Source organism: Lolium perenne, chromosome 1, assembly GCF_019359855.2.
Source record: "Lolium perenne isolate Kyuss_39 chromosome 1, Kyuss_2.0, whole genome shotgun sequence".
Taxonomy (NCBI): domain Eukaryota; kingdom Viridiplantae; phylum Streptophyta; class Magnoliopsida; order Poales; family Poaceae; genus Lolium; species Lolium perenne.
The window spans coordinates 5,735,307-5,747,329 of record NC_067244.2 but is presented as its reverse complement, the minus strand read 5'-3'; the positions used below and the strand labels follow the sequence as shown (position 1 = coordinate 5,747,329).

The 12,023-nt window shown below is 50.8% G+C and overlaps 1 protein-coding gene across 1 annotated transcript; it reads right to left on the bottom strand.

Moving 5' to 3' along the window:
- Positions 1-4,177: 4,177 nt before the first annotated feature.
- LOC127341934 (mitochondrial-processing peptidase subunit alpha) lies at positions 4,178-7,503 on the bottom strand. The gene is made up of 12 exons (XM_051367875.2): positions 7,225-7,503; positions 6,860-7,156; positions 6,579-6,746; positions 5,863-6,030; positions 5,672-5,752; positions 5,501-5,567; positions 5,214-5,311; positions 5,038-5,110; positions 4,888-4,958; positions 4,749-4,798; positions 4,536-4,648; positions 4,178-4,449 (listed from the first exon to the last, which is right to left on the bottom strand). Exons 1-12 carry the CDS (start codon positions 7,405-7,407, stop codon positions 4,358-4,360), a joined length of 1,461 nt encoding a protein of 486 aa, XP_051223835.1. The 5' UTR covers positions 7,408-7,503; the 3' UTR covers positions 4,178-4,357.
- Between the last annotated feature and the right edge of the window lie 4,520 nt (positions 7,504-12,023).

The window sequence follows — 12,023 nt, the reverse complement described above, 5'->3', positions numbered from 1 at the left end:
GCTCTACGAGCCGATCGAGGTGCGCGCCGTCAAGCTGCGTGGCCTCAAGGACGCGCTGGGCGGGTGCACTGACGCCCTGCAGCGACAGGTGAAAAAGCATGGTGCTCTTGGCGCTGTCACCAGGCCCCTCCGCAAACGCGCGGTTGACGCTTTCGCCGCGGCCATCTGCTCCTCGACGGTGCCCTCTGGTGTCAATGTTTAGACGTCTCTTCAGCTCTCTGGCGCGGCGGCGTCACTGCCGTCCTTGGATGGCAAGTGCTGCTGATCACCGTCGTCTCCGCTTCCTAGTGTCTCTCCCTAGTTTCAGTCTTTGGTGCGTGCGTGTGTGGTCTCCCCTCTGTATCCCCTGTATCTCTCTCGGTGTTTACCGTTCCGATGATTAAACACCTCCGTGATGTTAAGATTGAATCATGGAACACGCAAGGTTTAGGCTGTCTGAAAAAACGCCCTATCGTGCGTGACACGATCTCTTCCGTCGCCCCCTCGATTGTCTGTATCCAGGAAACCAAGCTCGCCTCCATGGATAGCTTTGTTGCTGCGTCTATCCTTCCTCCTGGTTTCACCTCTTTTGAAGCCCTCGACGCCGTCGGCAGCTCTGGAGGGATCCTCACGGCATTGGATCCCCGCCAGTTCTCTCTAACCGCTGTCCGTCGTGACCGTTTCTCCCTCTCCACCTCCCTCCAATCCTCCCTATCTGACCTGACCATGGTTATCACCAACGTCTACGCCCCCGCGGATCACTCCCTGACGCTGGCGTTTCTCTCGGAGCTAGAGTCTCTTGGCCCTCTCTTCCCCGTCCCCTGGCTCGTCATTGGTGACTTTAACCTTGTGCGTGATCCGCGTGATAAAAACAACGATAACTTTAACCCCGCGCTCGCTTCAGCCTTCAACGACTCCATCAGGAACATGGCCCTCTTCGAGCTCCCCTTGCTAGATCGCCGATACACGTGGTCTAACAAACGGGGCTCCCCCATCCTTGCTCGTCTCGATCGAGCTCTTTTTAACCAGGCTTGGAACCTAGCCCTCCCCAACTCCTCCCTCTCCCCCCTCCCTCGCCCCACCTCGGATCACGTCCCTCTTCTTGTCACCGCCTCCACCACTGTCCCTCGAGCGTCTGGTTTCCGGTTCGAGAATGCCTGGCTCGTGGATCCTCTCTTCCTCCCCACAACCCTTCCTTCCTGGTCTCGACCTGCAGCTCAGATAGATGCGGCGGGGAACATTGCTGCTCGCCTCAAATCCTTCCGCTCGGCCGCCAAGGTTTGGAGACGCTTGCACCGTTTCAACCCCAAATTTGAGAATAACTGCTCCTTTCTTATCGATTTGCTTGAACTGTTTGAGGAGACTCGCTCACTCTCTGTGGACGAGATCCAGCTGCGCAGTTTGTGCAGGACAACGCTCGAACGCCTCGTGCTCCAACGTGCCGCTCGGTGGAAGCAACGCGGGAAATTCCGCGCGATCAAAGAGGGAGACGAAAACTCCCGTTTCTTCCACGCCCGTGCATCCCAACGCCTACGTCGCAACTCCATCCGCGTCCTCGACGTGGACGGCGTGGTTGTGGCCACACACGACGCCAAGGCCGCCACCCTCTTCTCCTTCTACAACGACCTGCATGGGCGGCGGAGAGAAGACTCCTGGAACTTCGACATCGACGCCCTCTACCACGGCTGCCCGCGTATCGACGGTGAGGGCCTTGTTGGGCCGTTTTTGGCCCAAGAGGTTGCGGCGGCCGTTAAATCCCTCGATTGCGGGAGCGCTCCTGGTCCTGATGGGCTTGGGCCCAGCTTCTACCGTGCCGCTTGGAGCTGTGTCGGGCCGGCCCTCCTACGCTTGTTGGAACAATTCCACTCCCGCGCCGCTGACCTCCTCCGCATCAACATGGCGCACATCGCCCTCATCCCCAAGCTCTCCGGCACCCTGGCCCCTGCTTCGTTTCGGTCGATTTCCTTGCAGAACTGCTCCATCAAAAGCATCTGCAAGGCTCTCACCTCCCGGCTGCAACGGCGGATCGGGGCCATCATCGACATGGCCAGACGGGCTTCCTCTCCGGCCGAAGTATATCGGAGAATTTTGTCTACGCCACCGAGCTCGTTCAAACCTGCTACCGCCGCCGTGCTCCGTGCATCGTCCTCAAGCTAGATTTCGCCAAGGCCTTTAATTCAGTCAGCTGGGCCAGTCTGCGGCGGATCATGCTAGCGCGCAGCTTCCCCGTTCTTTGGTGTGATTGGATGGACGATATCTTCTCTTCCTCGCGATCCGCCGTCCTCCTCAACGACGTTCCTGGCAAGTGGGTCCGCTGCATGCGTGGGCTCAGGCAGGGGGACCCCTCTCCCCCTACCTCTTCCTCATCACGGCGGATGTGCTCCAGCGCCTGATCCGCAGAGACGACGCGCTCCAGCACCCTGTCGTGGACGGTGTTCCGTGCCCCGTGCTCTAGTACGCAGACGACACGCTGATTATCCTCCGGGCGGAGGTTGGAGCTGCATGGCGGCTTCGTTAGCTTCTTCACCAGTTCGAGCGCGCCACCGGCCTGTGCATCAACTACTCAAAAAGCACTATCGTCCCCATGCATGTGGCTCCTGAGATCCTCGACGGCATCATGGAGGAGCTCCAGTGCCGTGTCGAAGGATTTCCCCAGACTTATTTGGGGTTGCCCCTCTCAGCAGAAAAGCTCCGCCTCGCCGCGTTCGCGCCGCTCATCTCGAAAGTTGACAAGTACCTCTCCGGCTGGAGGGCCCTCCTCCTCTCTTCTAGTGGCCGGCTGGTCCTTCTGAACGCCGTTCTCGATGCTCTCCCCACCTTCGCCATGGGCGCCATGGAGCTGCCCCTCGGCGTGGTCACCGCTCTGGATCGTCTTCGCCGTGCCTTCCTTTGGGCGGGCTCAGATCGCGTGTCTGGGGCCCAATGCCTTGTGGCCTGGGACATGGTGTGCAGGACTAAGGAGGAAGGAGGCCTGGGCGTGCGCTCTCTGCCTGAGCAGAACGCCTGCCTGCAGATCAAGCTCCTTCATCGGCTCCACGCCGCGCCGTGCGCGTCCTGGCCACGGTGGGTTTGGACCGCCATCGGCGACGCGTCGCTTGACTCGTTGGGGCGCACCGCCCTCGTCAGCGGCACCCACTGGTCCTCCCTCCTCCGGCTTCTCCCGCTCTACCGCAGCATCTCGCGGGTGGAGCTCGGTGATGGGGCCCGCACTGCCTTCTGGTGGGACGCTTGGTCGCCGGCCGGCCCTCTCGCCGCGGCAATGCCGGAGCTGTTCTCGCATTGCACCGCTCCGTGCGCCACGGTCCGCCAGATGATCGCCAGCGGGCTCGACAACAACCTGGTGCCCCGCCTCTCCGCCACCGCTGCTGCCCAAAAAGGCGCGCTCCTCCACTTGCTCCACGACATCCAGCTTTGCGACTCGCCGGACCGTCGCTCCCTCCCTCTCTGTGCCAAAGGTGACGATGGGCTGCGCACCTCTGACCTCTGCAAACTCTGCGTCTTTGGAGGCGTGCGGGACGCCAACTACGAGTTCGTCTGGCGGAATCGGGCGCCGTCCAGGGTGCGATTCTTCACCTGGCTCCTGGTCCGCGGGCGCATCCAATGCCGGGCCAACCTCCATCGGAAGAAGATCCTTGATCTACCAGCGAGTGGCTGCCCCCTCTGCCCCGCTCCTTTGGAGACCGTCGCGCACATCATGTTCGGCTGTCCCTTTGCCCAGCGCTTTTGGGCCACCATGGGCGCTCGTCCAGACCCTGGGCTGCCAGTGGCCGACGCTGCTCAGTGCGCGCTCCCTCCCTTGGCCCCGCCGGACACCGCTGCTACTCTCCGCCTCCTCTGCCTCTGGCACCTATGGAAGCACAGAAATGGGGTCATCTTCGAGCGGCTCCCTCCCTCCCTCTCGATGCTCCGCAAACGGTGCAGAGACGATGCCACTCTCTAGCGTGCTAGGCTCTCTTTGGAGCAGCGGCCCGACGTCGAGCTCTGGCTCACTTACTTCCTCACGGAGCGGCCGTAGTCCTAGCCGTGCTTTGTGGTTTGTTATCGAGCTCGCCCCCTTGCTGCGTCGGGCGATGTCTCCCCCTCTCTTGTAATTTGCTGTCAGTACAAACACGGGGCTCCACCCCGATCTATCGATGAAATGGAAATATTCAGGCGAGCGCTTTTCGCTCTCCCCCGTGAAACGTCAAAAAAAAAAGAATTTCTCGAGCCTACAGAAAGTTCAGTAACAACAAAGCTGGGACTAAGGTCAGTAGTCCAAAATTATCGACCAATTCTGCTCAAAATACTACTGTTTTACAAAAAAATACCGACCAAAACAGGCTGAGTCTCTGGTCAGCACGGCAGCTCCAGCCATGGAACTGCTGTACGTGATCTAGCGTCAAGAAAATAAGCTTTTTAGCGCCCACATGAGGTCACTCGGGGGCGACTCGATCCGCTTGCAGACGTATTCATGAGTAGGCACCTTGTCGACTGCATGCAAAAAGTGGTAGCAGAAAATTAAGATAGTGCCACTGAACAACCAGATTATGTTTCGACAGAGAAAATTAAGTGCTAACCATCTCCCCAGCTCGCCATGGTAGGGCATGAGGACAGCATCTTCTGCGCGACTGACGTAATATCGTCCAGAGTCACTTCATCGATGTGCTCTAGGAAGTGCTGGCTCGCCTTCCTGTTGTAACATAGACGGAACAACAAGCATACAAGGTTTTCATTAGTTCTCCACAAAAGAAGCAGGTTTCGTTAGAAAATAGGGGTCATGATAGTTTTACCCTGAAGTATCGATCAGGATTTGCCTCCCGATGTCTTCTGTATGACTTTTCTGTAAAATTAAGAAATAAGACTGAATAGGGAGCAAGATTGCTCGAAATGATAACAGATAAAGAATGATTGAGGTGCTCTCTGCTTTACCTTGGATTCGAGGTTCCGTAGACCGGATGAAACTGTCGATTTTTTCGCTCGTTTGAGCTCAGCTTCAGTAACTGTATAATAGAGACAATTTGACAGATTTCAGACCGAAGGATGTGGTAAATATGTAAGCAAGGCATGGCCAGCTTGTACCTTCACCAGGTCTTGCAATTGCTGTCAATTCTTTTATAGCAATATCAACAGCCTCAGCGACACGATCAGATGGCTGGATCAGTTCAGAATGAGAAATGATTGAAACAAAAACAACACCAAGGTCAAGTGAACATAATATTATTAGCTCAAAAGATGAAGGATAATATTTATCTCACCGCAGCCAAATGAATACCAAATAGACCAGTGTCATCATACACACTACTAAATGCTGAAATTGCTTGCATCCAATCATACTCCATCATAACCAAGAGATCTGAAAATAAACAATAATTTCCTTAGCCTCTGCAGAAGCTATCCATTTTTTTTATAAAAGGTGCGATGTAATAAGAAATGCAGCTATGAGTTTTAAAATACAAGCAAAAGACATGAATCACCAGGCATTCAATTGCACTGTTATGAAATCAGTATCATAATTGATAGTTATAGTGAATTCACAACTTACAAAGCCTGGACTGCATTCCTTTCCCTGGACCACCACTGGAGTATGAAACTCCGCCACCCATCAATGTCTGTAGATAGTTTTACAGATAAGCTCATAAGTTCCCCATTTACAATCACAGTACAGTAGCTAATAAGTTAATCAACAATAATTCGTTCCAAGACATCAGTATACCTGCATGACTTTCATGATTACAGCTGATTGTGCCTGATGCCAGCCTCCTGGAACTTCAAAAGCCATCGCCACGTGTGTCACCTGCACAGGGGGGCATGATACTAATCCAAAAGAGGAGAGAATGGAAACAAGCTAAAGACTAGAACATGATAGAGCGGAAGAAGCTAAAGAGAGAAGAGCTTATCAATCACCTCAGAGTCAGTTTTGTGCCTGAAATCTCCACCAGTATACGCCGACTTTGGTTTGTGCACAGGAGACCCCTTGGGAAGATCAGACAACAAGGGTGATGCGATGTCTACCAAATGCTGGTGGTTCACGCCTGATGCAGCTAAAACCAAGCGGTCAGCAGTATAGTTTTCCTGTTAAAGTAATAATTACTATTGCTCTTCTACATTTAACTTGAAAAATTAGCTTTAACTGTTAGGATGTACAAGAAAGCACGCCAATCTTCTTCCTATAGGGAATCAACATATTAATCATTGAAATGCACAGTTCTTCCTACTATTAGAAAAGAATTTTGCTATTGTTGTCATAAAGATCTAGAATGGAAGATCTCACAGAACTTATACCATAACAGAAATGCACATACGTAACCAATTTTCAGGTCTTTAACTGAAATGCACAAACGGAACCGCTTTTGCAGGTCTAGATACTATTAGAATCTTGCCATTGTTGTTGTAAAGATCGAACTTGTACCATACGAATAATGTTTACTATTGCACCAAGCCATAATCTGCCAGTTTCAGATACTCAACAAAGCAACTCGTAACAAGAGAATGATTGCGGTTGTTGATATCTCTTTTATATTCGCACAGAGCTCTTGCAGAATAACAAACAGTATATGATCGATGTGAAAACACACCTTTCATACTGAATCAAGATAAAAAATAGAAAAACAGAAACTTACAAAGTAGAAATTGCAAATGGCACCACGGTTGATCCTCGCAAGAGCTTCCTTGGTAGGGAACAGCGGGTTTCCAAGAGCGCCCGAATAACCAACCCGGTGCAGCGATTCCCGGAGAAACAGTTCAGGATTACCCTCCAGAAACGACAGCTCCTCCCGAGCTTCAGCCACCTAATTATGAACAGCAAACCATCCAACTCAGTGGGCAAAGAACCACCTTGATTCTTAACCTGCAGATCATCATCTCATCTGCTAGTTGATCTTAATCTGCAGACATTGGTCACCTTACACCGAACTTGGTTCCGGAGGAAGGCAGGGTTGCGAACGCAGTCGAGGAGCACCTCGACGGCCAGGGGCAGGCCGGCTCGGAGCGCGCCGCACCGGTAGAACATCCTCTCCCGCCCGGCCGCCGCGCCGAGCGTGGCCCCGGCGGCCTCCACGCCGCGCGCGATCTCCCCCAGGCCGCGGCTCCGGGTCTCGTGGAAGGCCAGCCTCTCCAGCACGTGGGCGGCGCCGGCCGACGAGGGCGTCTCGTGGACGGAGCCCGCGGCGACCGTCACGCCGACGCAGCACATCGGGCCCTGCACGTCAGCGATGGCGGTGAGGAAGAGGAAGGAGGAGAGGGCGCGCGTGGCGGTGAGGCAGGTACCGGGATGTCCTGGGAGGCGATCCTGACGCCGTTGGGGAGCGTGGTGACCTCCGTGTGCGGCGGCGGGTCCTCGTCGTGGAGGGCGGGTGGAGAGCGGAGGCCCGGCAGCGGGTCGAGCAGCGAAGGGAAGCGCTCCGCGTAGGTCCTGCTCCTCCCGCCGGCGATACTGCAGAGCCGCCTCATTGAGCCCGTTCGCCGCCGCCGGCGAGACTGCAGCCGCCGCCGCTGCGGAGACGGAAGGATTTGTGGGCCTTCCTAACAGCGTCAAGCAAGGCCCAGTAGCAAGCTCACCACTTATTAGGCTCTTTTGATTGATTCATAAGTTTAAGTTTTTCTTTTTCTTTTCAAGAGCAACCACTTATTTAATTTATAGAAAATCAAGCTACATGAGTAACCACACAGACCATGAGAAAATAGTTGTCCTGAAAACTTTACAGAAAGAAAACTTAAAAGACAGAAATATACAGAACTATTCCTAGAGTTTCCTACACTCGATGAAGCCAACGACCGCTGCCAAACTCCAACGCCGCCTAGACGCACGTTGGAAGAGACGCCGATCCTCCACCACTGCCAGATCCAAAATAGCACCATCGCCAATAAAACTTTGTGAGTCGATGAACAGGTCCGCTAGCACATGTCGTTCTGGCACGTCGACTGGGGGACGTCCCCGTGCTATCTTGGGCAAAGATCCACCATTCTCAGACCAGCATCCTTGCTCCAGAGAATCCACCTCGCCCCGGCCCCAGCGTCGCCGTGGACAACGACAGACGTCAACGACACATCGAGACACAGATCTCGCCACATCTGGAGAATGGCGAGAAGACCAAGCTGCCGACCTAAAAGATCGACAAGCACACATTGCCAACAACTCCAAGACGCTTCCGTAAAGGTCGCCACCGGTGTGGGATTGGAGTTGAGGCAGATTTATTTGCCCGGGTGCCGCTCCCACCATCCCAACAACGCACCATGATAGACAAGCCCTAACTACAAAGCGGAGGAACGAGGTCCCCTCCCCCTCCTGCAGCCGGAGCGGCAAGTGGAGGGAGAGGAGCCCAAGGCTGCTGCCCGTGAAGATGGGATCTGGCCGCCTGCCACCCGCCGCCTGGGGTAGAGAGACAAAATGGTTAAACCAATAACTTCTGTTGTGCGGAGATCGATCATAACTTTAAATTTTGTGCTTCCTTCGTTTCTAAAAAAATTTGTCAACTGATGTATTTAGATATATTTTAGTTATAAATATATTCATTCTAGAAAAGTTAAGTAATTTTTTGGGGATGGAGAGAGTATGGGAATTGTGCCGATTTAAATCCTATGAATGTACGAGCTGTTTGATTCATAGGAATATATCTCATAGAAAATTTCCTATAGAAATCTTACATCCTATAAAAAAATCATTAGATCATAGCTCATATATAATTCTTTTAGCACAAGCAAAGACACTATCTTCTCAAGGATTCATGTAGCTATAACGTCCATTCATATGCATTTCATATTGCTACGTTTTTCCTATCCCATAAATCAAAAGAAATTTTATTTTTCTTCTTCTGAGGAAGGCAATTAAATTTTGTAATCGAACCAAATCAAAGCTTAGTTATATTGGTATTGTCAACTTGATCATATTCCAGGGAAAGCAAATAAGGTGGCGAATGATGTAGAAGGATAGAGAGGGAAAGAGATTGGCAGAATATATTGGGTGTAGTATTAAGCCTTTCGGGGCGAGTCTATATAGAGTACAAGATTTAGAGGTTAAGATAGCACTCCTAAAGATATGGTAGGTAGAGATTACAAATTCTAGGCTACCTAATATACATATACCAAATATATCGCTAACACTCCCCCGCAGTCATAGCGGTAGTGACGTGAATAACAGTAACATCGCAGATGGTCAGACTGAAGAGAAACCGAAGGTAGGAACCAACAGGCTGACACTCTCCCGCATCGTAGCGGGAGCGTCGTGGATGATATCGTGTCACGGATGCTTGGACTCTAGAAGAAGCCGAATGCTCATGTGAGGTGATAGTCCTTTGTGCCGATGTCGCGGTAGCCGAGAGCATGGGTGATGCAACCTTGGTCCGGGTAGCCGCGCGAGGGGATGTCGTGGTCGGGTGCCGGTGTCGAGGTAGCCGCACATGAAACCACAATCGCATAGTACGCGAGGAGAATGACGGAGAAGCGTCGAGTTAGTCGTCAAAGAACTCCCGGAAGCGACAGCGTGCTGCCACATGATCTGTGCTACTACTCTTTACACACACATCATCTATTAGCTTCATTAATTTTTAAGATATCTGCATGGTTAGATGAAGTCACGACTATCATTTACTTCATTGATGGATGCACCAGACATGAAAGCATGTCAAATCCTATGTAGAGAAACTGTTTGGTGGTCATGTATGAGTAGAGCGGGACCATACAAAAATAAAGAGCAATCAGTTCTCTAAATACAAAACCCAAAAACAATTTTTTCGATAAAGGATGCTTTATTACTTCAAGAAGCAATTACATCCAGCCTCTGCATAACCAGGATGCACACCTGAGTTCAACTGGTTGGGGGAGTGGATGTACAGACCCAACACCTGAGTTCAAATCCTCACGGAGGCGAATTTAGGTTCCTATTTATACTTAAGGCCCGGACTAGTTCTGGTACTCATGCAATTTATCTTGAGGACTATGCTTTAATCTTAACAAAGATTAAAAATCTTAGTACTCATGCCAAATGGCTGTGTGCATCCCTGGTTGGTGCAGAGGCCGGGAAGTGAAATTCTCCCCATTTAAGGAATAGCAGAGGTCTTGGAGACTTGGCTAAGCATTCTCACATTGCCGATGGTTGTAGAGATTATGATTTAGATTTTATTGCTATATCGGAGACGGGTAGACGAAATTTCTCACAAAGTTTCCTCGACCGATTGTCAGGCGGGATTAACTTTCAGTGGTTTTCTCGTCCGCCTCGTGGTAGGTTTGGGGGCATTTTACTTGGCGTCCGTATAGACACAATGACTGTTCGTGCTAGTTCAGATGGAGAGTACCACATCAAACTCGATATCCAGAACAAAGAAGACGGTTTCATTTGGAGTCTGGTTGCTGTGTATGGTGCTGCCCAAGACGCTTTTAAGGCCGACTTTCTACGTGAGTTGGTAAATCTCGCAAAGGATAATCCGTATCCGATTTTAATCGGCGGGGATTTTAATTTGATGAGATTTCCTCATGAGAAGAGTAAAGGCCCTTTTGATGGACATTGGCCTTTCTTGTTTAATGCTGTCATTGATAGCTTAGACTTAAGAGAGGTTTTTATGTCTGGTCGACAGTTTACTTGGGCCAACAGCTTGCCCGAGCCTACATACGAGAAACTAGATCGTGTGTTGATGGATACCGAATGGGAGAATCAATACCCCATGGTGTCTGTCCGCGCCCTAGAGCGTATTGAAAAACTGTCTGACCATGCTCCCATTCTTTTAACCACTGGGAATCCACGTCAGGTTTGTAAGCGACCGTTCAAATTTGAACTAGGTTGGCTACAACGAGATGGATTTCACGAGATGGTTAAGAGGGTGTGGGAAAGACCAGTCAAGGGCAACAATCCGATATCGAGATGGAATAATAAAATACGCGCTACGCGTAAACATCTCACGGGTTGGGCTGCCCATACGGCCGGTATTCTTAAGAAAGAAAAGATTCGCCTTTCACATGTGATCGATGACCTAGAGGCCCTAGCGGAATTGAGACCGTTATCCACGCAAGAGATTGACATCAAGAATCAATCCAATGCGTAGATAGCGAGCCTTCTTCGCGAAGAGGAACTCAAATGGTATCAACGATCAAAGGCCAAATTCATTTTGGAAGGGGATTCGAATACACGATATTTTCATGGCTTAGCCAATGGAAGGCATCGGAAAAAACGTATTCATTCTCTCATCCAAGATGAAGGGGTTATTGAAGGGCACGATCAACTCAAATCTTACATTACTAATTACTATAAGGATCTGTTTGGGCCTTCGGAGGAAAGTTCTTTCTCCCTTAATGAGGACCGCACGGACGATATACCCCAAGTTTCTCCAGAGGAAAATGGCCTCTTAACTGCGCCCTATTCTGAGGATGAGGTTAAGAAGGCAATTTTCCAAATGGAGTGCAATAAAGCACCGGGTCCAGATGGTTTCCCAGTGGAGTTTTATCAAACTTTCTGGGATACTATCAAATTGGATCTTCTAGATTTGTTCAGTGATCTTCACGCAGGACAACTAGAACTATTTCGTCTAAATTTTGGTGAAGTAATTTTGTTACCGAAGGTTAATGAGGCAGAAAGGATTCAACAATATAGACCTATTTGCCTCTTAAACGTCAGTTTCAAAATTTTCACGAAAGTGGCCACCATTAGACTGAATACGGTCGCGGATCATGTGGTCCAACCTTCTCAGACTGCTTTCATGCAAGGAAGGAATATCCTTGATGGAGTGGCAGTTCTGCATGAGACGGTACATGAGATGCATTCCAAGAAACTTAATGGGGTCATTTTAAAATTAGATTTCGAAAAGGCATATGATAAGGTCAAATGGTCTTTCCTACAACAGACACTCAGGATGAAAGGTTTTTCTCCTGAGTGGCAGGCTCTAATTTACGATTTTGTGTATGGAGGTAGCGTGGCAATTAGGGTCAATGACGACACCGGCCACTATTTTCAGACACGAAAGGGGTTACGCCAAGGCGATCCGCTATCACCAATGTTATTCAACATTGTAGCAGATATGCTGGCAATACTCATAGAGCGTGCCAAGTCTGATGGTCAAATTGAAGGTGTGATCCCACAT